The sequence below is a fragment of the Gopherus flavomarginatus genome, chromosome 4 (genome assembly GCF_025201925.1).
Source record: "Gopherus flavomarginatus isolate rGopFla2 chromosome 4, rGopFla2.mat.asm, whole genome shotgun sequence".
Classification (NCBI taxonomy): domain Eukaryota; kingdom Metazoa; phylum Chordata; order Testudines; family Testudinidae; genus Gopherus; species Gopherus flavomarginatus.
Window position 1 is genome coordinate 63139652 of NC_066620.1, and position 27965 is coordinate 63167616.

The following is a 27965-nucleotide window of genomic DNA, read 5'->3' on the forward strand; positions in this document are numbered from 1 at the left end:
CAACATAGTGAAGGGCTTTATGACTCTCCGAAGTATCTTAAAGACACCACCATTAGAGAATCCATACTCCTGTTCTGCGCTGGCAAACACATGTAGCCCTACGAGTTCACAGGTGCTATGTTAAGCAAAATGTGGACAGCTTTGTTTTTGCCACAAATCCCATAAGGATTAAGTAGCCTTAATCAAACTGCCCATTGGGATCAGTAGTTGGGTGGAGCCAATCCATGGGAGATGTATGTGCAGGATTTAAACTTACATTAAACAACAAAAAAAATCTAACCCTTACAGTTGTAAAGAAAATCTCCCCAATGTGCAAAAAAAAAAAAAAAAAAGAAAAAAAAAAAAGTGCTATCTCCAAGAGACTGCAGTCAGAGAGGAATGATAGCTCGGAGTGGTGAGGACTGTCTCTGTTTGTCTCAGCAACTTGTTAACTCTGAAGCCTAATGATGATCATGTAAAGGACAACATTGTTCTGTGTTGAGCACTTCTGTAGAAGCATCCTGCTCCACTGGGATGATGGGCAGAACTGGGGATTGTGGGCAGAGTCTGAGGAGAGTGCTAATACCTTTTAGCCCACTGCTCGGGATTCAGATAAAGTAAAATCACAATGTGTATGAAAGTAACAAAGCTGTAATTGGTCTAAAAGAAAAAGCTCGGGAGGCATGGGCCAGTGGAGATACAAAACCCCAGGGAACGCTCCCTCCCCGCCCCCTCCAACTGCTGACATGCAGCCCAGCCCGGAATTGCCAAGCAGACCGGCTAGCTGGTGTAATGCCCTGGCACAGTCTCAATAGTCTTTGCTGTAGTGCGGTGCATACATGCAAACATAGCAAACTAAAATAAGGCAAAATAAATAGAGGTGTCAGATTTACAGCTTCCCCCTAGAGCTTCCTAAAAACCTTAATTCTTTTTAAAAACATTTAACCAAAATAAAAAGAAATTACCCAGAAACAAAACTGCATACATCATGTACATCATGAACTGTACAACCCGTCTCCATTTCCCTCAAAGACACTTCGGACACACGCCTCCCCCTCCACTACCCAGCTCAGAGTGCGAGCGCACCTGGAGAGAGGAAACATTCCTCCAAAGAGGCTGACCGTCACAGAAATGACCACCTCGTATCTTTCCCACAAGGCCCCTCACCACCTCTCTTGCTTCCTCGGACACCCCGAGCACATTACAGAAATGCTTCTGAAGAACACCCAAGTCATCTTCCCCTTGGGAAGTCTCTAGCCACTAAGCACTAGTCCTGCTGCTGCCGCCACTGGGGCGGGGTGTGGATTTGGTGCCTGGATCCTCAGTCAGCTGCAGAATGTGGACTAGCCTTTCTGCTCCCATGTTGTGGAGCTGCTTTGATGTCAATTGTCCTGGTCTCTGGAAATGTGACTAATTCAGAATTGTGACCCAGACCAGAGAGAGCGAGCCAGGGAGCGACTTGACTGAGCACTTGTGCTAATAACTTTTCTGTGGCCCCCTGGGGCAACCTTCTTAACAATAATGGGCTTCCATGGAGATAATTAAGGGCGGACTTGGACCCTGGGGGTCAGATTTAAGGAGATAGAAGATACACTCTTCTGTAGCAGTGAGACTCCAGGAGAGGGACTTGGCTCAAGGGGGGACAGGCAATGTTACTCTCAGTTGGGCTGACAACTCTGCCACGGATCCAGACGAGCTGTGCTGGTGGGAAAAGCTGAGGAGAGTGACAATTGGCACACACCTCTGTCTGTTCAGCCTATCCACTGTTGGGGCCGGGCTGGCCCCTTACAGCTGCCCCACTGCAGAAGTTGAAGCTATGTTGCGTCACTGTAACCTAGTTCCCTGGTAGGGGAACTTCTCACTGCCTGAGGCCTCTGCCAAGGTTTGCACCAGTATGACTCTAGGATTAACCAAATCCAAGCTCTATTGGTAATTGCCCCGGATAGGTTCTCCTGCGAGCTTGTCTTCTGCACCTTGCACATGCCCTGGCCTTCCTGATCTGTTTCCCATTGCCTTTCCTTCCCTGGGATTTGCTAGCGCATAGTGGGCCCATTGTCAGCATCCCTCTGGGGCTGGCAGTAAGGTCTTTAGGAAAGTGGCTGAATCCTTCTTGCTGGCGTAGGGTTTAAGTACTCAAAGAGCTGCTGGGAAGGCTTCAGGAGGTGCCTTTGTTAAGCTAAGAAAGAGGCGATATTTAAAGCTGCCCTCCTGTGGGCTGCTGCTTTCCACCTGCCAACATGCTACCCCAGGGCTGTGTGTGAGCAGCTCCTGTAGGAGACTGAATGGAATGGTAGGAGACAGGAAGGTCTGTAGCCATGCCAGTGCTGTTCCTCTATTTTCCTTCCATGCACAACAAGCTAAGAAGGCCAGCTGCATGCTACAGACATCCCTACCCAGAAGGATCATGGAGGTATCAGCGTGGGGTGGAGCAAGGCCTGGACAGCAGAGAGGCACTTGGAGGTTACCAAGGCAATGGCTGAGAAGATTTTGGCTCTATCAGCAAGTCCGGGAGCTGTGAGATCAAGGGCAGGTCCACAGACGTGCAGGACTCCCGTGATTGCAGCTGATCCCCTTAAGGTGAACATGCCATTGGGTCCCCACAAGGGAAAAACTGAGCCTGCACCTACCCTGACTGTTTCAGGGAAACTCTTCCACAGCTGTAGCTTGGTGCACTCCACTGATGCTTGCAATGGCAGGAGTGCTAGTGTGGACTGGCAGGGCTAAGCTAGGACCAGAGCAGCTGGAGATGGGACAGCTCCTGGGATGCTGCAGGGCCGGGCTGAGCCAAGATACAGAGGAGCACAGGGGATGGGGGAAAAAGCAGCAGAGCCCCTAAGACATTGCAGGGCAAGTCTCAGATGGGGGAGCAGATCCCAGGGATTGGAGAAGATGGGAAGTTGGGAAAGCACTGCAAACTGAGCCCTCTCATTTAACTGTTCTCTCTCTCTCCCCCTTCAATTCCAACAATTGTATCCTCTTCTTCAATGGAAATGGACATTTTATTTCAAATCTTAGGAAACGCTGGCTCCTAGACTCAGCCAAGGGAAAAAACAACCACCAACCAAAAGCCCAGAACGGAGCTCCTACGGGTTCTTACGGTCTCACAGCAAGCACCAGTCACTGTGTCAGTGATTACAGCCCGTATCCTGTGAATTGTGAGACCCTGCTAAAACAAACTCATTCACTTGAGAACAAAGATTAGGCAGGGCAGCACAACCTTCATTTTCCTTTCTTAGCCAGTTAGCAGCTCTCCAGAGAGCTGTGTTTAAATGGCACAAGGGAGTCGCACTGAGTCACAGCACCCCTACGTCTAAAATCAAGATGGAATGTGGTCCCAGCAAGAAGGTAAGTTCCAGGGCAGGGCCAGCTGCTCTCCATCCCATGTGGCCAGCCAATTTGCATCCCATGAAAACATGTTAACGGGCCTTTCTCCCTGTTGCCACCTGTCAGTGGTAGGAAATGCTGCCAAACTTCATGACTCAACGCTAGTGTGTCCAAGACCTCACCAGGGGCCTCCTCCCAAGAACATTTTGCTCTGGGGTAAGTGATCAGAGATAGGGACCATGCTGAAGATGCCTTACGATTGAGAAAGCAACTTTGATCCAGCATCAGAGACTCAAGCAAAAAAGCATCAGAGACTCAAACACTTGATGCTGAGAAAATGGAACTAGAGTCAATCTATGGGCTCCTGAAGGCTTTTCAGTCACAATAATCTAAATCCAGAGCATGGCCCACAGCTGCCTGGTACAGCCCTATGTGCTTTGTGCATCCGTCTGGGAGTTGGAAGATTTCACTGGCTCCCTTCGACTCTCTCGCACAGAGATCTCTGCAAATCTTGGGCTGGACTGTGCAATTCTGATCAATGGACAGTGGGTTTCTTTGTAACAACCTCCCCCTCTCTGCCTTTGCTACATTCATGGCAGTGCAAGGTGACTAGTGTCAGAAAGCCTAACGCAAGCCTGCTGGTGATAAGTACAGGGTGGGGAGATGTTAGCTCATAAATTCAAGGCTCTTCCCCTGAGCTGAGTTCTCTTTGATATCTCAACCCCTGTTGAATTTTCCTTACAAAAATGGATTAGTCTTAGACTGGGGGCCAAGAGGGTACAACTCTAGTGAAACCATGGAGTCACACCTGTTTACACCAGGGCTGAAATCTGACCTTGGTACTAAACTGAATTAGTGAGTGAGCACTAAAACCAGGGAAGATAAACCAGGTTAAAAAAATCCCAATATTTATAATCCTTAAAAATCTCAGACTTGGAATTTGGAGACTACCAAACACTAAACTCAATGTATACCAATCTGGCACCTATTACAATCTCATATGGCTCTCACAGGGTGGGTTATATGGCATGCTTTAAGAAAATAGTGTTGGAACAGAGCACTGATCTAGTACGGAGGCAGCAAGAAGCTTGTGAATGTAATTTACAAAAAAAAAGACATTTTTTAAAAATCTATTTTGGAGTTTTTAAAAAATTGCTTACAAATGTAAGTTTTTTTTCCTTAAACTTTCAAAACCCGGTATGAAAATACAAAATCTCTCTCCTAAAAGGTGCCTGGGTCTGCCACAATGGACATTTCTGTTAACTGCTAATCCTCAAGGGGGAAGGGAATAATACTGAAGGAGAATGCACGCAGCTCTTGTAAGATACCAACTCTTCACCATGAGTATTCTGCAGAAGTGCAGTGGTCTGGAATGTCATCAATAGGGAAATTCTAGGGTGGGAGACTCAAAATACAGTAAACATTACAGTTAAACTTTTTTTCTTATCTCCATAGTTTACATAATTATTTAACCTTCCAAGAGTTCAGAGAACCTCCACAGTGTGTTTCCCCGATGTTGTCTGAATATAATACTGATCAGGCAGTGTGCCTGGGGCATGGAGTTTTGTCCTGCAGACTCAATGCTGAGCCTGAGATTAAGTGACATTTGGAGAAAAATAAAGCCAAGTAATTAAAGTGACGAACTGATCTGTTTCTGACTTCCTCCAGATTCTACAAGATTTCCTGCTGTTTGTTTTTTAATGCATATTTTGTGGAAGATGGGTCTCTTTCTCTCATCTAGTATCACATCCAGAATACTACTTTCTTTCTCCTCCTTTTTCTCTCCGTGGAAAGATAACCAAAAAGTTCACTTAAGGAAGACAAGACAAATGAAACCGTGACAACTTGCATAAGTTAGTCTCATTTCTAGAGTCGTGAAGGTGAACAGACATAGCAACAAAATAGTCAGTGTCTTTCTTGTTGGCTTGTTTGTTTTTGGCTGTGTGCTTTACATTTTTATTTTTTAATACAAAAATTCCTATTAATTAAACACTAATTTTCAAAGCCCTCGACCCATTCAGATCTGTGTCCTCCTGATTAATTCCTGTCTTGTTTATGGCACCTTCATTGCAAACATCATCTTCCAAGTAGAAAAGACCCTGGGGAACATGGCTGTCCTTTGACATCACATATTATGATGTTTTATGGTTCCCACAGGGGTTTGCTGAGAAGGCCAACTTCCTAGATGCAAGCTCTAGTTCGTTCCAATAAAGTTGTAGCTGGCACCAAGTGGAAAAAAATATCCCATTTCCATTGTCAGTGATCTCGTTTAACTATCTTTATTTAGGACCTTGTGATGATCCCATACAGTTCCCAATTTCCACTGGGTTGCACTAACAAAATGATGCAAAAGCAGTGTGAAATTATTAGCACTAGGTGGCTATTACCCTCCTACCCTTGGGCAATGGCAGTAGGCTCTAAGAGCATCTGGATCTGGCCCCGATCGGCTGTGGATTCATTTTCTAGACTCCAACGCAGAGCACCCATTCTAGAACATGTATTTCACTCTCTCCCAACTTTTCAGGTTCTAGAACATCCCTAGAAGCTTCAACAGGTTCCAGAAAATGGCTTTAACAAAAAAAAAAGAATTCAAAAAAAAAAGTTTTGTAAATGGTTTCATCAATTCTGATTATGGATTTCGAGACAGGATTCCATCTCATTTCCAAACCCCATCCTTCCCCTCTGAGCGTCATTTGCTTTGGCTACTATAGGCCACAAAAGCACAAATAAAAATACACAGTACATGAGATCAAAAGCATTTTTCAGATTCTCATCAATGACTCTTTATAAATCCAGTTCTGGAAAGGAACTCCATGGCAAACTCCCGAAGGTTGCTCCAGATCTCGAGAAGGTGTCAGGTTTGTTCAGAGCCAGCCTGAGATGTAATGGTCTTGCTTAGTCTCAACAGATGGAGAACACTACTTGTTTGTACTTTGGCACACAGCGAACAATCTTCCCCCAGCTGCCGAGTGGTCCACAAGGCCCAAGTGATTTCTGTTGTCATCAACAGGCCTTTGCTGAGCTTGGAGGCAAGACTCCCAGAAGCAAATCAGCCAACGATCCAAATGGCCCAGTCACAAACCCTGCTGGCTCCACAGAGGCACTTTTACAGCCATTCCACATTAGGCGCATGGAGGAGGTGTGGGACGGGAGGAAAGTTGGTCATGAAAAGGTAACATCTCTAGCTATGGGCTGGGGGAGACCTTGGGGGCAACCATCAGCCAATTGCTGTCACACACATTCATCTTTCTTCATTTGTTCTTTGTCATCATCTTCTTTGGGTTTGTTCTATTTCTTTTAACGTCCCCTCCTTCCTTTTGTTGTTAATAATTTAGTTTGGTCACCGCACGCTCCCGACTCGTCTCCAAGCCTTGGTTCCCTGAACGCTTACGGTTGCGCTTGAGCTTGGATAAGTCTTTGTCGAAGACCTCGCCCGACCTGAGGGCTGACACCAGGTCGTCGAACTCCCCACTCTCCTCAGAGATGCTGCCGGCCTTTGCTTTCTTTTGTCGCCTCTCTTTCTCCCTCTGCTCTTTCAGCTGTTGAGGAAGACACATGGATTTAGGCTTGGCTGGGGCTGGACAGAACATTGTATTGTTAAGGGACGTTGTCAAGCAGGCACTAATATACTACAGTGATTGGCATAATGTGGAAAGCTAGATTACAGAGGGGGGCTCAGTCCTGAGCCCTGCTGCACACGGAGGAGAAAGGAGGCATAAGAAACCCCCTCAAATCCTATGCCTGAGCCTGTGTGGGGGATAGCAGCCATACTGGGCTGCTCCTCTATTTTCCTGTGCAGGGGGTAAGGAGTGGGTGGAGCCTTGTCTACCCTTCCTTGCCCCCCAATGTCCCAGCTCTGCATTGAACTCAGCATTAAAGGGGGAAGCAAGTAATCTGCAGATACTTCCCTCCTGGAGCAAGGGAGAAGCAGAGACCGAACTCAGAGTTACAATTTGGTTCATGTCCTGCTCTTGGAGCAGTGGCAGCTACATGCTACACCTTATTCAGACTAGGTTGGAAGGTTACAGTCCAGCCCATAGATGAAAAGAGGAGAGAGTATAGACAGATGTAGCTTAGGCCCCAAACTAAGCACAGGATGTGCTAATAAACCCAAATAGGAATAGAAATGTGGTTATTCAATCAAATCATATGCATTAGGATGGAGTCAGTCTCTTACAGTGATGGGAACACAAAGTCAACAGAAAGAGATGCCAATTATAAACAAAAAGTGAAGAAGACCAGCCAAATTGCACTGTCCAACTTGAAGATGCAGAAAGTCAACTAACAGCAACAGTGATGAAAAAGAACAGTCAATTTTTATTTATTTATTTATTTTTAAAGTTTACTAGGCGAGTTCTTCCCTGGGTGATGCCCTGCTTCCCTGGAGTGACACCAGCAAGGAGTTTGGCCATATGAGTTTGTCTCGCTAACATCCATCTAAGCTTCCCTGCACTGGCTGGCTCCTTGGGTTAGGACTGGTGATCTGTCCCACAAGCACAGACCCAACCGTGATGCTCTCATTCTCTGTGTCAGCCCCTGGGATGCAGGAGATGCACCTCCACATATCAACTACAACCCTTCTCTGAGTCAGTGAAGGGGTCCTATGCACTACCTCTTCCCTGAAGCACGGTGGCTGATAGGAAGCATTCAGGAAAGTGGGTTACAACAGGGAAAGATTTTCTGGAAAGAAGGATCCCATCAAGTTTGAATACGGGACATGGGGAAACATACCCCTCCTCCACCAACCTACACAGGAAATAAACCTAAATTGCAATGTGCAACATCCCCTGCTATTCCAGTTCTGACCACACACAGCTTTTTCAGTGCCCCACACTCTTGGCCTGCAGCACCCCCTGCTATCCCAGCCCTGGGCTCCCCACACATAGGTCTGCCCATGCCCCACACCCCTGACCTGCAGATCTTCTGCTATCCCAGGCTGTTGAGGCATCTCAGTGCTGGTGACTTACAATATCCACACTTTAACAATGAACCACTTCACTTTTAAATACTAAGCACTAATAAATCGATGCCAAGTACTGGCATTTTAAATCCCCTCGTACAGCAACTCTAAGGATGATGCTGAAGTCCTGGGATTTCTCCTTAATCCCCCCTCCACCTCTGAACCAAGCCAAACAGAGTAGTTTAAACATAAATAAATAAAAATAATAATTAAAAAAGCTCAAAGCAGCAATCCTACTAAGCAAGCCCTGGGTCGCAGTAGCTGCTGGAATTAAAGTGCTGGCAGCACAAAAGGAGGTAGAAGAATGCTAAGCTGTTCTCAGGCCTCAGGAACAGGGGAGGTTAGTTCACCCCAACCCCCAGGGACCCACACAGCAGAGTTCCAACAAGAGAATCAATGATGCATGCACGTTCTCCTGCCCTGTCAGGGCTGAAGGCAGCCTGAGTAACCAAGGCATTAAGGGCAGCCGGGGGAAAGGCTGCTGGTATCTGCAAGGCAGGCACCAGTGTGTTCCTGTGTCACAACACACTGTCTGGGGACAGGCACAGAACAAATGATAATCCAGTCTGAACGAAAGCAGCCCAATTGGCAGGACTGAGGGAGATCTGGTGCCAAGTGCTTCAAAACAGGAATATCAGTCCTAAAGAAGGACTGTGCAGGGGAGGCAGCCCAACAGCCAGATGGCAACCTCCAGGTGTGGGGAGGGAGGCACCCAGATGTCAAGAAAGCAGCTTGGGGGCTGGGACAGCATGCCCTGGTTTGACAGGGCAGCACAACCTTTTCGGGGGAGAAGAGTGCAGAAAAGATCCCTGGGGGCTGGAAGCCCCTCTTGTCAGCCCTGGGATTTCAAGGCAGCCACCAGATGTTTCCCCTGATGACTGAGAACGCTGTGTCAGTAACAAGGTCTGTAGTGGAGGGAAAGCACACAGCCAAGGAGCACTTTGGCAGGAGGGGGAGTGGGAGGACAGGCAGCCGGGAGAGGAGATGAGAAATGAGGGACAGGTGGAGGAGAGCCAGGCTTGCGGGAGCAAAGGAGACAGTGAGAGGTGGTGTCTGAAGCAGTGGCAGGGATGGAACATGAGCAAGGAAATCCTCTCACTTGGCCTTGTTCTCTTGAGAACAAGGAAAGAGGCATCCCCTCCCCCATGCCTCTTCCCCCAGGTTCTCACCATGGCCTCCATGCGTGCCCTGCGCTCCTCCTCCTCTTTCTTCTTCCTCATATTCTCCAGATCTTGTTTGGCCTCTGTGAACGACTGCAGGAAGGTGTCGAAGATGCCAAAAAATTCATCTGGCTGCATCTTGCCCTCATTCTCTCCAAAATGCTTCAGCGCCTTGGCGTACTGTCAGACAGGGAAAAGAACAGAACACGAGCATGGCAATTAGAGGGGCTGTTCAAGGGGGTCAAGGAGATAAAGCTTAGGGATGGCTTTGCACCACACTCAAGCCTCTTCAGGTTCTTTTGTGGCCAATGGGAAATCACCTCCGCAATCCCCTGCTAGCGAAGAAAAGCCCATTTGATCTCTCCCCTAAATTCACCCTGAAGAAGATGCTCCCCTAACTAGCCAGTTGGCATTTGCAGGCAGATTTGGAGGGCACCAGCTAAGCACCCATGTCAAAAAAAACAATGCCCAGTGCCTGAGGGCCACAGAGTCATTTCAGAGAGCAGCTGTCCAGCCACACCTCAGCAACATCACTGTAACCAATGAGGGAATGAGTGCTAAACTGTGCCTGATCACATCAGCCTCCTCCCCCACCTCTCCCCTCTGGGTCAATTGATAACATGGCTGGGGCTAAGGGACTCTTGCCGTAACATGATGGTCTGTTCCATCATTGGCCTTTTGCGGTGTAATCCATCACAGTGGAGATCGCTGAGCAAACATAAAAGCAGTTGCCTGTCAGAAACCAGGCTGCAAACAGACAGGGCAGGAGAGGAGAGTAAGGAAAGCAGCCAGCTTTCCCAGGCGGACTTAAAAGAGAGCGGAAACATCAGAAGTGGCCTGTATTTTACAAGGCAAATGCTGAGCCTATAGGAAGCATTTGGAGGCTGCCAACTGGCATGACTTCAGTAACAGGGCAGCCTTGATCTGGCAGTGGTGAAGTCACAGCAAAGCCTGGCTCTGGGTCATGAGCCCTGCAGCCCTGACACAGACACACCATTAGCAGTACACGCACACATCATCATACTCATCCACGCAGACACAGCCATAAACTCACACGCACCCACGTACCCTGCTGCCGATACTCACACAGAGCCATACGCCCTCTCGACGATACTCTTGCTCCCAACACTGATCCACGCACACACTAGCACCCATAGGCACTCTCAGCCAACACATACGTATCTACACACACCCCCAGTGTAGATGTTCATACCCTCCCCACAGACACACCTCCGTCAAACCACACCATGACTCTTGCAGGCTATAGATTCACTGCATGTGATCATTACAGAGTGTTTCAGGTGCACACCCTATTAATACAAATGACAACAGTCCTGGTCCATGGCAGGGCCGTCCTTAGCCATAGGCAGAACAGGCAGTCGTCTAGGGCACTATTAGGTCTGGGGGCACTGCTCTGCCGGGTGCACAGATGGGAAGCAGTGGAGCATGTAAGAGAGGCAGCTGGGTCTTAGAGAGAGCCGAATGTCACACAGTCTGAGGGAGGGGATTGGCTGCTGGGGTCTTTGGGAAGGGGGGGGAAGGAACTCACCTGTAGGGTGACCAGGTGTCCCGATTTTATAAGGACAGTCCCGATTTTTGGGTCTTTTTCTTATATAGGCTCCTATTTACCCCCCACCCCCCATCCTGATTTTTCACATTTGCTGTCTGGTCACCCTAGGTGGGGGTATTTGGCGCCTATATAAGACAAAAGCCCAAATATCGGGACTGGCCCTATAAAATCAGGACACCTGGATCTGGTCACTCTAGCTGGGGAGTACATCTCTCTCCCGGGCTGGCAGTGATCCATCTCATCCGGGGGGACCTGCGCAGGGCAGGATGAGCTGCTGTGGCTCCATGGGTGCCCCATCCCTGAGATCAGATGCTGTGCTAATTCACCATGGTCCGGGGTGCTGGCAGTGGTGCCCATTGGCATGTGATTAGACCTGTTACCACTCTGCACCCCAAAGAGGTGGATTTTGGGGTTCTGCAGTTTTCCATCTATCTCCCCCTCTACTGCAGCTGTTGGACCAGCAGGCTGGGGGATTAGCCAAGCATGAAAGCAGTACTGAGTTTCCATTTAGATTGTCATTTAACAAATTTGTTCGCCAAAAATGTTTGCTAACAATCCTGAATTCAATTTCAACATTTTTTTTAAAATCAGTATCTTAGCCCAAAAACAGAAAATTAAGTTGTTGACAATTATTTGTGACAAGTTTGGTATGGAGAAGGGAGTGTACCAGTTTTCATTAGAGAAACAAAAAATGTTGACTGACTTTCCTATATCCCTGTTACTGCTAAATAGAGCCCTCCAACAACTGTAATATGCTCATCTCCTTACTAGTGTATAGAGCAGGGATCGGCAACCTACGGCACACGTGTCAAAGGTGGCACGCAAGCTGATTTTTGATGGCACGCAGCGGTGGGCCTAGCGGCTCAGCCCGCCGCTGCTCTGGGGTTCCGCCTGCTGCCCCATTGCCACCTAGGGTCCCGGCCTCTGGCCCCACTCAGTATCCACTGCTGACCTGGGGACCCCCAAGGAACCCCAGGCTGGCATCGGGCCGAGCAAGCCGGCAGCCGAGATCCTGCCTGAGCCACTCAACCCGCTGTCGGCCTGGGGTTCCATTTACTCAGCTGGTAGGTGGGCTGAGCTGGACTAAATTCAATGAAATAGGAAAACAAGAGCAACTAATGGCAAAGTGCAAGAACCTAGAGCAGTGGTCCCCAACCTTTTTCATCTGGCGGGTGTCAGCCGAAGGACCGTGGCGGTGGACGAGCATCCGCCAAAATGCAGCAGAAATTTGGTGGCATTTCAGCGGCGACGCTTCTGGATGATGATGCTTGTCGACGGCAAGTAGCGTTGCTGCTGAAATGCTGCCGAATTTCAGTGGCACTTCGGCGGATGCTCATCCGCTGGCCAGTACACAGGTGCACTGAGAGGCCCCTGTGGGCACCATGGCACCCTCAGGCACCACGTTGGGGACCCCTGACCTAGAGAACCTCCTGAAGCACAGCGATCTTTTTGATTTAAATGGACTTGAACTGTACGAAGAATTGAGTACACTGTCATCAATGCTGCCACATACAAAATTGATGATGGACACTGTACAGTTTATTCATACCAGCAAACTTGTTGACATATATCCTAATGTGTACGTTGCCACTCATATTCTACTGACAATTCCTGTAACAGTAGCATCAGGAGAACAGAGTTTCTCAAAACTAAAGCTCATTAAAAACGATCTCCGCTCTACAAGGAGTCAGGAACACTTGACTGGTCTTGCTGTTCTTGCAGCCGAACAAGACATCACTTTGTCTTTGTCATACGATGACATTATTACTGATTTTGCAGCCAAAAAAGCCAGAAAGATTGCTTTTAATTAAAAACAAATCCTTGTTTCAATACCTCTTCATATCAATTTCCAATAAAATATTGACAAATTAAAAAAATTATATTATTTGCATCATTCTGTCAAATCAGAATTTTTTCTATATTGTGTTACTTCTTTAGTGCTAGTCCATCAGCATTACAGAGTGCTTCATTAAGTTACACTGGTTTTAACAACATGCATGTGGCAAGTTTTCCAGTACTGTAAGCTTATGTTTGTGTTGCTAAGAGCAAGACAGGCACAGGGGCACCAGTTTAATAATCCCGCCTAGGGCACCATAAATCGTAAGGACGGCACTGGTCCATGGGGTGACAATCCAGCTGCCCATTCCCCACTTGAGTGTTTTTACAGAATGAGAGAGAGAGACCAGGAGCTGTGCAGTTTGTAGCCCAAACAGGAAATGAGCGAGACACTCTGGGATCCAGCCTCAGAAGCCCCTGCAACTCCGATGACTGCAGTAGGACTGACATTGGGAGAGGAACAGCATAAGCACCACCACCCAACCTACATTGAAGAGGAAAGAAATCCCTTAACAAAAATGGGTGAAGGAACAGTTTGTTTCTGACACTGCCTGTGAAATTTTGCAATTCTCCCCACACTCCCTCTCCTTTGCTCTTCCTGCCAGGCTCGTGCAAAGCAGTTTGCAGCAATAGTCTAGTTCTTTTAAACAGTTGCTTTTTGGCAAAAAAAACCCCCAAACAACAGAGAAATTCAGAGTAGCTGACATAAAACAAAATTTGCTGCAAGCAGCACAAGTTGCGAGCATGACAAGAGAATCAGAGACTGCAGGGCGCAAATTCAGGCTGGCAATGGATGCCTGTTGTGTTGAGTTTAACCTCCATCTCTGGACATATATATTTAGAAAATTACGGTACAGAGTAAGCATTATATCTTTTGGGGGACTCCAGCCCTTCCCCAGGGACACCAGAGGTTGTGGAGACAGCCCCTATGGAACCTGAAAAAGAAGATCCATTTGCTTAATTTCTCTTTTTACCATTAGAGGCCAATCAGCCTAGGGAGGCCAGGGGGAGGGGTGAAGAAAGAGAGGAGACCTCTGTAGTGCACAGACGCTGCCATCACGCACAGAACAAAGAGCCCAGAACATTCTACTACGATGGGGGACAGACCTAGTCAGGGATTCCTTTCCCATTTAACTCATTGCCGTGGTTTGCAGCGAACTAAAAAGTAAGGCACAAATCAAGACCAGCGACATTCCTTCCCCACACAAAACATGCACAAAAATAGTCACTCTCTTGTTCTAGGCAATTTCCTGCCCTTTGAACTCCCACAAAATTTGCCAGAATGACTCTTATTTACTCAAAGGTGGGCCAGAATCCAAATTCTCAACTCTGTACAGCTTCTCACTAGTATCTAGATCACAAAGGATAAGAGGTTATTACTGCTGCCAGCAGGAAGAGTTGCTCTGTTAGATCAAGTGACAGAAGCTTGTGCTTTTAGCACTGGAGATCCTGGGTTTAGTCCCTGGCAACACCACACAATGGGCAGTCATTACATCTAGCCAAGGTCAGTGTTTGTCACAGAGGTTCTTGTAGATAGGGATGGGAGCACCAGTGCAGAAATTGAATGAATCTTAACATTGCTCTGGATTATAGAACTTTGGGAAGGTGAGTGAGATGGTGCACAAACACTAACTGGTTCAAACCAGTGGGGGGGGCAATCCCACAGAGTATGTAAGTACTGCCTAGTCCCCCCTTTCCTGGGCCTCTTGAATCCTGCCTGCATATAACGTGTGTAGTTCCCAAGTGCCATTCTTAATTCCCTCAAAAGGGGGGAACCTGCATGCACATGCTCTACACTCCTGCTGCCATTTGCCCAACGGCTACCATACACCAGCTACTCTTGCTTCATCAGCAGGGATGCTCTGGTCATTGCTCCGCCCACTAAATGGTGTCACAGAGTTCCACTGTCTCCTTCGAGGCACAATACCCTCAAAGAAAAATAACTATTGGAGAGTCTTATAAATATAACTGGTTCTAGATTTTGAAGTAATGTTGAGGAAGGACTGTCTTGAATGCACTCTGACACCTCATGATGCCACGTTCGCTTACTGTAAAGCAATGAAATATGAAAGGTAGAAACATACAAGCTACAATTATACAAAAGGTAACAAATGAACTATGAAACAAAATTATGGTTCATTTAATTAAATGTTTTCTCTCTGGTTCCCACTCAGAAAAAGCGATAGGAGCAGAGGAATATGAACCAGAAGAATGGATTCTAGACCCAACTCTGCCACCAATATGACTTTCTGCTAGTCCAGCGGCAGTCATTAGGCGGACCACGGGCCAAATCCAGACTGCTAGATGCTTTTGAATGGACCCCAAAAATCTTATTTACTTATTATTTTCTTCTCTGGAGTTTGGACCTTGACTATACCTTGACCACAAAATTTGGACCTTAACAAAAAATAATTTACTACCCCTGTTAGTCACTTTCCTGTCTGTACTTCAGTTTCCCCATGTGTTACATGAGGATAGTAGATCCCTATCCTCTACTTCATATGGGAGTTGCAAAGATTAGTTAGTTAATGTCTGCAGACTACTCTAAATGCAAGTGTCACTGAAGCTGGGATGCTAAGGAAACCTCATGTTGTCTTCATACCCTTTAAACACACCCCTCTATTTTAGTACTTTCTCTGCTTATCAACTGCATCGGTTTTGCAACAAGTGCTTCTCAGAACTTATCATCTCCACCCAGGACACTCCACTGTAAACACATTACTTTCCCAGTGCCCACCCTACAGTGCATGAGCAGCATGTGATGCATTCCCACAGCCTTTACCTTAAAAGCAGCTTTGAAGTGTAAAATGGTCGGGATCATGTGGTGGGTGATTACCACTCAATAGGCCTCCTTGTTGAAGTGGAAATTTCTGATTGCCTGGCTTATCCCCGGCTGGCTGCCCATTTACTCTGCATGTGTGTGCCCTCAGGCTGAGCCTGCTGTGTGCTCCTGGGCTGTCACAATTCTTTACAAGAGCTGTTAGCCTTACCAAGAAATGACACGTTAATCTTATTTGAAATAGTGAATTACACACACCCTAGCATCTGAGACAGCCCTGCTGTATTTCATGCCTCCTTGTGTCAACTCCAGTCCACATCTCAGAGACACTCCAGGAGGTTATTCTGGACTACAGGTGGTTCCTTCATTTAGTACCCTCTACAGTGGGCACAGAGACCTGAAGATAGGTTTGCCATGAACCTTCTGCCCTCTCCGCTCATGGATAGTGAACTATTCTCCGAGGTGCCATCAAGCCTTCATCATTTGGGCCCTGTTTGTGGCAGGTAAGTGTGGGGTTCCTGATAGGCATAATGCTGCATTCTCAATAAACGGACACAAATAAAATTGATTGAGCTTGTATCACTTCCTCTAATGATCTCGTCAATGCTTCTAGCATAAGTAGCATCAGCCCTGCCCATTACTTGAAGGAGAGCCCTCCACCGAAACCACAGTATGCTGCAGGAAGTAGTACTGGTGATTCAGCAGGTGGTACTTCTCTCTCTGACTCGGTCCCTTCCTCCCACCCCTCTGGTGTAGGAAGGTGCTATGCTGCTGCAAGTGACATCTTTGGGGTTAGGACTACATCCCAAGCTCTCATGACCAGACATCACTGATCAGATTGCTGACCAGGCTGAACCCACCAGAGCCAGAATGCTCCAGAAGACAGGCCACTGCCCTGGGAATCGGAACATCTGAGTTGTATTCCCGATTCTGCCACTGATGCTTTTGGTGACCCTGGGCAGGTCAGCTAGGGTACAACTACACAGCATTTAAACACCCACTGCTGGCCCAGGTCAGCAGCCTGGGGCTAAGGGGCTGTTCAGGGGTGTAGAGATTTGAGCTTGGGCTCTGGGACCTGTGAGTTCAAGTCAGCTAACCTGGACCAGCCATGGGTCTTTTATTCCATTGTAGACATACCATGAACCTCTTTGGCTCAGCTTCCTTTTGTGACATGAGAACAATGGTACTTATGGCAGACTCTGTCGTAAAGTGCTTTGAAATCCACATATGAAAATTATGTAAGTACTAAGCATTATATTATGTTGTGATATTCTGTGATGTCAGGCTCTGGAACATGGATAGAAACTTGCTTATTACTTAAGGCATTTGGGGGAAGATATATGGGCAAAGCAAGATGGAAAATGTGGGTTTTTGGGTGGAGAGAGGATAACAACATGGGCTGGTATATATTTTTCATTAAAATAAATTCATTTCGACAACTTATCACTCCTCCATCTCATGATATAGCAAGTCTGTAACTTGTTGCCAACTCTCCTCCCCCTGCCAAACTTTCCACTGAATTCCTCTCTTTGCCAAAGCAAATGGTTTAGACAGTTGTTTATTTTAAAAAGTTATTTCAACAAGGAGATGGAAAACGGGACGGCAGCACATGCTCGCAGCTGTGCCCGCCAATGAAACATCAAGTGGGCTGCAGAGACCCCACTGGAAGCAGCAGGAATGGAGGGTAGGGGCGGGGTGATGTATGTACAGGAGAAAAACCAGCAACAATGAGAATTATCCTGAAGTCTCCAACCATTCTTGAGGGACTAGCAATGGGAAGAATGAATTACACCACCTGCTCTGAGCAAAACTTAAAGGACTTCCCTAGTCAAGCAATACCAAAGTTGTTGCTAATAAGACTCCAATTCTGCAGCAAGGCAGTTCAACTAAATGCTACTCTGCCTTTTATGGGCCTGTTAGGGGAAAGACTCTCATCGATCTCCACAGAGGTTGGACCAGACACTACATCACCTTGAAACCTATTGATCATAAAGGACATTTGAGCTAGCTCCATAGTAGCCAATGGCAACCCTGCTCATGCAGTATAGACACCATGAGCATTTCTGACACATTAGATAACTTGTCCTGGGCCATCTGCATTTCTAATTTAGTGTAGGTCGAGTAGGTAATTTATTTACCAAATGGCTCTGTTTGAGATGGCGAGCTTTGGAATCTGTCCATGCCTCTTGGAACGTGCCCCAGCTTGACTCTCCCAATAGTCCATTAGTCTCAGCAGCTGACAGAAGTAACCAGTTCCAAAAAACCGACAGGACAACTTTTGTGTTTGAAATGGACATTCTGTCTTTGCCACTTGGACTGAAGTATCCCTGTGCGTCTTGTAGTTCTCTGCCATTAATGGCTATCATCTTAGCTGGATTTTCACTTTCCTCTGCTGCTCTTCAGAACAGTGCTACTATGTTTGTCAAATTTACTGGCATCCCGTGGATTCTGACCTCCCATCTCAATGATGCTCAATATTAGTCCCCTGCTTGAGGTATCATTTCATCGTCAAGTCATAAAAAAAGACTGAGAATGGACAGGCTCCCACCTCCCTTTCATCTTAACCTTGCCAAGGTTATTTCTTTGTCTTTATTATGCTGTTGTACTGGGCAACTGTAGGCAGCAGGATGCTTGCTGTTGATTTTATATTTATTCCAGTTTCTGTGCTGCAGACCCAGCTTGTGAATTCTAACCATTATGGTAGTGATCATGTCTGAAATATACATAGTGTCTTTCTTCCAGAATGAGCCAAAAAGTGTTTTACAAACAGATTTATTATAAACTATACACACAGAGTGAAGTTCACCCACGTGCAGAGAACAGATACAATGCCATTGTTTCACTTCAGTGTATTGTCAGCACTTATGTGGGACTTTAGTGGTTCAGAGGCCTTATGGGGTAAATGTCATCCCTAGCAAGTAGAAAAATAAAATTTACACCATGGGAAGAACTTGTGAAAAAAATTACATTGATTTGGCCTCAGCATTTGTACTGTTTTCCCACAAAACCAAGAAGGGCAGTTTTCTCAGGTGACATTCACTCTTATCCTGTTTTTCCTATGAAGAAAGCAATTTTTCATCTGGATCAAACTTGTGAAAATTGGTGATAAGTTTTAGGATAGAATTTTTCTCAATCCCTCCCCCTCCGCGCACACAGGAAATGGCAGAAAATATAATCCCTTCATCAAATCTGTGAATTTTCCTTAAAAAAACCAACCCCTCACAGGTGTTATAGGTCACTGAAGGTGAAAAAGCCAGCAACAGAACAGTGCCCAGCACTCTGAATGAACCTATTAAGAGAGCTGGGGTAAACTTTTCAGCTTGATCTTAACCGAGCATCTGTTTTATGCATGCACAGATGATAGTGGTTACAGCATTTCACTTGCAAAGTGAGACGCCAGTGTCTGAGACTCTGGCCCTTAAATTTAAAACATCACTTCTTCACTGGGATAATTGGCATCAACTGGTCTTGTTGTCGTCTGTCTAAGCCAAGAAGCCAAAGACTGCGTGGGCCATGTGAGATTGAATTCCCTCTCCCAACACTAGATGTGGTGGCTCTGAGGTGCACTGGTGTGGCTGTGGGAGGAGGTGGGGAAGCTGCACTACCTGTGTTATACCCATTCCATGGGTAAATAGACAGCTCTGGTTGGCTATCTTCTATGTTATGGGTAAAATTTAAGGTGTTAGTTTGGTTGAGGATCTATCTGAGAGACTGCTTCTCCCTCCATTCCGTGCTGGAGGTATTGAGCGGCAGACTGAAGGCGGCAGGTCGGATGTTCTCCACAAAGGACCTTCAGCTTTGGAACTCGTTCCATGCCCTTAGTCCCAAATAGCTTGAGTCTACTGTCCTCCAGGCCAGGCCAGGCTGAAAGGCCCTTTGTATCCCTTAGCAGTGAGGAAATGGTAAGACTTCCGTAGGAGCTTTTACTACTAGATCATTGTTGGTTGGCACTCCGCTGATTTGTCTACTGGAGTGGTCTCTTATCAATGAATATTAGAGAAGCAGAGAGGAGCAAAGGTTTGTAGGACTCTTTTAGAGCTGACTTCTTATATAAATCTCAATAAATACAGAGCACATTTTGCCAGCACTAAAGACACCTAAAAATCACTTCTCAGGTTTGAAAAGATACTTTGTATTGTTTTAAATCCAAGCTCAGGAAAGATGGCTTTGCCTAACTCCTGGCAACCAATTAGCCAGTACTATATTTAGAACGCTATTCAATCCCAGCTGTTAAAACCAGGACTTCATTATTAAAATCAGTGAGCCAGACCATTTCTTCCAGGGCTTATTAGGATTTTTTTTTCAAGTCTTTCCCCCCACTCCCCATTTCATTTCTAGAAATCAAAAGGAACAGAATAGTGAGATCTCTGTGTTGTGTCCTACTTTTGCTGGGCAGTTGTAGCAGCAGTTTCCATGGCAGGGACAGAGCTCACGATTCAGCAAACACAGAGAGCCCATTGAGTATGGGAGCTGTTATGGGCTCTGGGAAGCACATCTGTTTTGTTGAGAATTTCCCGTTTTGAAAAAGGAGCAGGAAGAGAGAGGGAAAAAAAGAAGTGAACATGAGAAATAGCACAGCACTGGTAAGGATAGAGAGTCCAAGGCAGCTCAATGCCAGTGGGAGAACCAAAGCTCTAGGTTCAGCAGAAGCTGGAAAGGCATATGTTCAAGAATAGTAGGGGTGTGTTAGGAGAAGGTAATAGGGAATGGGAGAGAGGTTTCCTAAGTATGTTATAGTCATTAAAATAAAACTTCTCTTGTTAAATGCTTTATGTTGGCAAATGTGAAAAAACGTGAGCAACAAGTTCCAGACATATTGGTCCGGCTGTGGGGAGACACTCCAATTATCCTTAAAGCAACAGGATCCCCTTTTTCCTGCCCTGGCCTGATCAAGGAAATATATTGGTGCCTCAGAGTGAATGATTTTGTGTGTTTAACCCATTATTGACCCCAAGATAAACCGCCTTGTGCCAGTCAGTGCTTGTAAACTGAATGTACTTCTTCTGTGCTACAGCAGCTATAAGAGGGGAGGACAAAGGACATTTTTATAATGATAGGTAAAATGGTTTGGATACTGTAGAAACCAACCCCAAACTCATACTCAAAATTTATACTAAACTGAACCAGAGTCGTCTTGATGGTTGAAATGTCTGCTTACCTCTTGCCTTCCCCCAGCAGCTCTTTTCTTCACTCTTTTGTACCTCTGCAGCTTTTTGATCCCAGACAAGAATAAAAGCCAGAGGTCCAAAATACCCCACAGAATAGGAGTTCTCTTAGGGAAGCCATACTACAACAGAAGTGGAGGGTCTGGAACATAAGTCATCCTTCCCTTGCTATCAGAGCCAAATGAGGACTTTTGTTCAATTTTTGCCATAACAACCAACCAGCTCTTGTTGTGATTTCTGTGGTGTGTGCTGTGAGGCAAACGCCGCAACTTTGAAAAGCCAAGTCATCCCCATTGTGATGAAATGTTACGTCAGAGCTATGGCACAGCATGGTGACAGGACACTGTATTGTCCTGATCCTCCTCCAGCATCATGCTTGTCCTCTGAAAACCAGGAGGCCTGGCAACCCAGTTACTAATATTTTATTCACAGTTCAGCTTGAACCCTCACATTTCTCACTGCAAGCTTCTGACACCAGCAATGGAAATGAACTGGTCCAAAGGAAATAACTTGTTCGCTTTGGACAGCCAACTGCTTTTAATATACTAGCCAACCAGGACTGCTTTGCCGTTACATGCTGTTTATTTTAGGACTTGTTCTCTTTTAAATATTTTGATATCCTTGTGAGCTTTTCGTACATGTTCTTTCTCATTCAACCAGAAGACGGAGGGATTAATGCCAGCTTTTAGTCATCAGCAAAGAGCTGGCACCTCTTCAGAGGTCCACACTTCCCTTACTAGATTTTTTCAAAGAAGCAAATGCGAGCTGATGACAATAACAACTGAATATTGATACATTTATGGTACTTTTCAACATGAAGGATCCCAACATTTCTTGCAGATGTATATATCTCCCGCCGTTACATCAGCAGAATTTAGCTAAGTTTTGCCAGGATACCAGATCTAACAACCCTATTCTTGAAAAAAACATGTTGTGGGATCTTTAAGAACCAAGGGAGATTGTGCTTCTGATGTCACCCAAAAGACAGCACTCCCAATAACAGCATTTCCTAACACCGTGTCACAAAAACCACCATTGCCATTTTCCCCCATACACACCATCCTCATCAATAAGCTCTAGAGAAGAAAAAGATTTAATGGGCAGAACCTCGGTGGGGATCTGGGTTGTATCCATTCAGTGAATAGGATAGAGACACCAAAATCACCACCTTTAATCTGAAACTCTTTGAATGTCAGGATGTTGCCTCCTGCCTCACCCTCCTCTCGTTAGTGTCCCAGCATCTTAATCAGCTGCTTCCATTTCAGCTCCAGAGGCAGGTTTCTGTTCTCCAGAAGGTATTGACTGAAGATGGCCAAAATCTCTCAAGAGCTTGCAAGGTTCAGACTCTGCCCCAGATTCATCCAGAACCTGAGGCCTAGCCTAGACTTCACCCATGCCTGAGTGCTACCGCCATGACCCACCTCTAGGGAGTAGAGGACTTCAGTCCCCAGGGCTGCCATTCTGGTACTTTTCACTGGGAAAAAGATACACAACATGGGAGAAGGAAAGAAGTAGCTGTGTCTGCTGGTTAGGGGGTTTCCCTCCCTCCTCTTATACAGAGAAATACAGGGTACACAGTTTCCCCCTTACTCTCACTTAGCCCACTCATTAGGATCCTAAGGAAGCAGAAGAGATGAGCTTCCTAGCTGTTAGAGTCAGTAATGAGCCACAGAAGGTGGGTCTGAAAGCTGCTGGCTGAAAGGTGCAGGTTCCAGTCAAGCACATTCAGGGGCTTCCTACCTTGTCCTTAGCCTCGTTCAGAAGGTCTTCTAGCTCCGAGAAGCTGAAACTGGCCACAGTGATGAAGTCACTCATGACAGGCACAAACCTGTCTCCTGCTTCCCGCATGCGTCTCTTCTGGTAGTCCAGTTCCTGGAAGAGAAGAAGTCAGAAGTGTTGCATGGCAGCCAGCAATGGCTCCTCAGTGAGAAGAATGGGGCTGGGTAAGTCCAGTTGTTTGGGTTAACACAGAGCACAATCTCTCCTCCAATATACCCATCAGCAACTACAGTTCAGAACCACCCCAACCTCTGCTTTCACCTACTCAAAGGCAGACTCTCCATGAGATGGAGGCAAATCTTACTTGCTGTTTGCTGGATCCTGCAATAGTAACAAAAAAGAGTTCCTTACTATCCATCTAATTTATTGTATTTCTAGGACACCTTTATTATCTAAGTGCCACACAGCTGAGACACTACACACTTATACTTAGAATGGGAAATAACTGGAATTCAGATAACACTGTGTGGTAATGACAAGTAAATGCTGATTTATTTAATAGGGCAGTGGTACTGTGCATCACAGGGAAAGCCTTTCAGGAAGCTGCCCTGTTCTGGAACTGGGCTGATGGCAGAAAGGATCTTCCAGAGAGCTGCTGAACCACACTGGTTCTACAGCAGCGAGGAAGGGCTGCATTGCCCCTAGCTCACAGGGGCATTTTGAGGCTTGTCAGCATTTGTCCCCAATTAATATTTGCAAAATACTTTGAGATCTTTGTATTAAAGACGTTATGGAAGAGCAAAGCCTTGTTAGTGTTCAGACATGGAGTTGTCTGGCCATGTGGTAGAGTAAATACAGTCTTAGGTGTTTGCCTTGGTCTTATTTTTAAAAGTTTTACAAAACACAACCGAGGTGCCAGGATTTGGGCTTTTACTCTGGGATACTGCAGTATTTCTATCATCAGAGGTGAAGGATTTTGTTTAAAAAAATCTGCTCAAAAGAATGATCGAGGAAACTTGCTGGCCCACTGGTTAGAACACTAGCCTAGGACTTGGGAGATCCTCATTTAAGTTCCTGCTCTGCCACAGGCTTCCCTGTGTGACCTTGAGCAAGTCTCTGTGCCTTAATTCCCCAGCTGTAAAATGGAGATAATAGCACTTCCTTGCCTCCCAGGGGTATTGAGAAGATAAATATATTAAAGATCGTGAGGTGGTCAGGCACTACAGTGATGGGGGCCATATATGTTTCTTGGATGGATAGATAAAGGATGTGATCAATCCAGCTATATCCTGTGTCACCAATAGCAAGGGGAGCGGAACTCAGTGTCAGAAGCAGGGAAGCATTTCCCATAAAGCTGGGGTACTGGTTTCACAGTCAGAAGAAAAACTTTTAATTATAGAGTATTTGATCAAAATGCACATGCTTAGACATGAAAGCTCTCCTTCCGATACCTGAGCCATCACTTCAGCTGGATGGAAACCAATCTCCAGTCTTCAGCACAAGAGTTTGCATACACATACCACCTCCCTTGGGCACCTTTTCAGCACCACGACTGCTAATTGATGGAGGCCCAGAAATGCCAATTGAAGTTTAAAATTTTAATCTCCAATGTATCCTGCAGGATAAGCAGTGGTTGGCTGTGTCTTCAGATGTGTGATTTCCAAAAGCTGGATTGAACAATAAAGGGCTGTGTCCTGTTTTTAAACCACACCACAAACCTGGGGAAGCGAAGGGTTAAGTACCTTTAAGAGCAGCTGACTGTGAAATTATTTTTAGTCTATTCTTATGGGGCCTTGAAGAACCTTCTCAACCAGTGGAGCCAGGATTGTGGTGAGAACGCTTTGGAAGGTGATCAAAAGTTGCACCTTCTCCCCCACACCTGACAATAATCTTCTATTGTTGCTTTAGTGTTGCATTTTAAGTGCCAAAAAATGTGAAAAGAGTGAGACTGGAAGGTGCGGGCAGCCCACACTGAAAGCATCATGCAAGGGGTGGAGGGCAATGGTGACTGAATGGGAAGGGATTTTGCCCCAGAAGTCCACATACGAGAAAGCAGAAGAGAAGCGGATGGAAGGACAAGAGGGCAAACAACCCACAAACAGAAAACCAAAGTAGGTGCCTGCATTTCAAGGAGGGAATTGCCTAAGTCAGCCATATGTGGGGTTCCCTTCAAACCATGAATCCCATGTCCTTTTGTGGGCGCTTCTGACCTCCGAACACCCACCCATAGCAGCAGCCACTGTTACTAGTGCTTCCTCCTGACCCAATAATCCACACTGGGTCTGATGCTTTTAATCCAGGAGGAACTGATGACGACTCACTGAAGTTAGTAGGATGGCTCTGGGGACCAGTAATAGGACACAGAGCCCTCCTCCTCCTCTCTCATCTCCAGTTCAAATCCAGCCCAGGTGAAAAAGAGGCTAAAAGTTATTACCCTCTGCAGGCTGTTTGATGATGTATAAGAAATAAGAGATGGGTCTCATTCAAGTTCTTACCAGAGAGATGTCCGAATCACAGACATCCTGCTTGCCACCAGTTAGCCCTTTTGTTGGCAATCTCAATTCAGAGACCAAAAAATGAATTGACAATGGAGACTGAGCTCTGCTCTCATGACTAGAGATGGAGGGTCTCTACAGGTCAGGGTGAAGGCACACAGGCAAGGTCGTGTGGGAGCAGCTTGCACTTCTGTGGCTGATTATTGCACCGGTTGAGTGGCTACATTAGGTCTCCAGGATGCTAGTCTGGCACCTTCCACTAGCATTACACTGAAATATTATAAAACAAAGCCAAGTGCCTTATCCTAAAGATAACAGGGCACCAAAAGGGTGGGAAGTTAGCGCCAACCAGCATTACACCTATAACCAGGACTGAAAAGGTCACTGACAGCTAAACAGAGCAAGGGTCTCATTGTGTTTCAAACATCTCAAATGCTGTCTTTTACCTCTATTTAATGCCATGATTGCCCTCATGTCCCACAGTCAGCAGAGGACACAGTCAGTGTAGAATTCATGGCTTGCAAATCCAGGGAGAAGGAAGGGGGTATATGCAGCCATGCAGCTGTTAGATGAACTTAGGCAAGAGAGGATATAACAACAATAAGACTTGGCACTTACACAGGACTTTACATGTTTAAAGCTCAATGCAAACATTAGCTAGCTAACCCTCCGAACACCCTGTGGTAGGTAAGAGTTATAATCCTCATTTCACAGATGGGGGGTAGAGAAGTTAAGTGACTTGTTGAAGGCCACACAGAAAGTCAGTGGCAGAGCCAAGATTAAAAAACAGGAGTCCCTGGCTCCAAGCCCTAAACTCAGTCCAACAGACCACACCACCTCCCACTACACCATGCTGCTTCAGGATGACAGAGGGCATGTCTACACTGCAATAGGAAGGTGTGACTGCAGACATACCAAAGCTAGCTTTGATGAAAAACCGGGTTCTATAGAAATTACTCTACAAACCTACAGAAATGAATATAGAATGGGATCCTTTATACAGCTTTTTTGAACCATCCTACAGAATTCTACAAGTTGAAATGAAAGGGATGGCCTCTCTCTCAGGTTTCTCCATAAGGAATTTGAAGATGCTCATGTTAAATCACACTGATTTCCTTGCAAAGTGACCCTTGTTGATGGAGAGTTATTTGCAACTATGTAATTTGGGTTTATTGTTGAATTATTCCTTTATTTCTTTTTTGCAGTATACTCTATCTAACCTCCAAATCCCAAGCTCCTTATCCTTCCCTCCCCATTCCTTAATAAATATGCCACCTCAATGAATACCACTTGTTAGGTGCCTTCTGAATTATACTCATTCTGCAAATGCCCTCATGGTGGGTAGGTATTGTTTATTTTTTTTTGGAGATTTCTAGGTGGAGGAACCACGTGCTGACATAAAAAGCTGAACCCAGGGATCATTACACTAGTGCCTCAGCTTTAGCTCCTATGATGTAAATACCTTGGGTCGGAGGGCTGCTTCATCCAAATACACCACCATGCATTAATCTGTTTTGCAAGAGTGTTCTGCAAAAGTTAACCAACAGCTGAGGAAACAAAGGTAGCAGAAGTCCAGCTTTGGAGACTTTCAGCAACAGTGGGAAGAAATGCCATTGCATGTTGTCTTACAACTTCTCTGGGTAACATTTCATCCTGGGTCCCCTTTATCTAGTCCATGTCTTTCTTCTCTCAGCCAGGCAGCTGCTTGTCTTGCTGGCAGATGGGGCAGGTTATAATTGCCTAACATTTAGTGTATTCCCCACCTGTTTACTCCTGCCCCGGGGGGCATGTGAGACACCTGCGAAGCAACCAGTGATTCCTCCACACAAAGCAAAGAAGTTTATTTCATTTTTTGGTGTCTGCGCCATTTGTCAAACTGTGTCTCGCTCTGCGGACCAAGATCAAACGAGCCTTTTGTTAAGGCCGAAGTCTGCTAGGATCATCAGCAGAAGCTTTGCAGGACCAGCTTTTATTTATTTCTCCCGGCGAACGCATTGTGCTTAATGAGAAAAGAAAAGCCCCCTTCTTCTCTCGTAGAAAATATAGTACCCCAGATCCCAAGTGGAACATTTTTAGTGTGGAGATTTGGAAATCTTGACATACTTACAACCTCAACGGCTTTCAATCCAGTCTTTATGTTGTTAACTTCCTTCTCCAGCTCCATCAGGCTGCAAGGGAGACAGAGACGCAGCAGTTAAAACAAAAAGGGCAGTGTTACACAGGAATACAGGAACTGCTGTAGCAGAACAGACCACTGGTCCATCCAGTCTGGGATCCTGCCTCCGGCACCAGCCATGCCAGATGCTGGGGACTGGGGGAAAGGCTCTGTGCTGCCTTTTGTATGTGATGTAAAACCCAGGTCCTAACTGCTTGTGGTCAGATTAAAGATCCCATGGTATTTATGGAGAGGAGAAAAAGGGTTAAACTCAGAACATCTGTCACAGGATGCAAGATACCGGGCCCATGAACTCAACCCAGCACTCTAGCATGGAGTGCTAGCCACAGGGCTGGTGTGTAATAATTGTATGATTCACAGGCAGCGAGCTCAGCTTCAGCACACACATAACAACGGTCTGAAATCAGTTTCACACCCATTTTCTCCCCCACTTAACTACAGAATTCCATTAGGGACAAACTTATTACTCACCTATCCTTTTATCATGCACTACCTAAATACTGTTGTTGACTTTTTCACCACATAGGAACTCATATGAGCTAACATCCTAGGTTAGCACAATCTTACCCTAAAGATCACGAACAAACTCCTAAACTGTAGTGTTGTACCGGATATCTCCTTAGCATACAAAAGTCAGAGTACTTTTCATTACCACTAGGAGATGAAGTCTGTCACCTCTAAATCACTGGATAGAAATTGGTTGCAGGTTACTAGTGAGTGAACAATTGTTTCTCAAACTCTCAACAATTCCTTAGTGAAGAAGTGTCCACATCTGAAAACACAGTACTGGTGCTAATTAATG

General features: G+C 46.0%; 1 protein-coding gene across 5 annotated transcripts in view; it reads right to left on the bottom strand.

Moving 5' to 3' along the window:
- Positions 1-531: 531 nt before the first annotated feature.
- The window catches only part of DAAM2 (dishevelled associated activator of morphogenesis 2), a 278539-nt gene continuing 251105 nt past the window's right edge, over positions 532-27965 (bottom strand). For all 5 annotated transcript variants that reach the window (XM_050948442.1, XM_050948443.1, XM_050948438.1 and 2 more), the window contains 4 exons: positions 27095-27155; positions 22514-22645; positions 9433-9603; positions 532-6842 (listed from right to left, as the gene is read on the bottom strand). In XM_050948442.1, coding sequence (XP_050804399.1) covers positions 6627-6842; positions 9433-9603; positions 22514-22645; positions 27095-27155 — 580 coding nt within the window. In that variant the 3' untranslated portion in view covers positions 532-6626. The remainder of the gene's footprint in view (positions 6843-9432; positions 9604-22513; positions 22646-27094; positions 27156-27965) is intronic.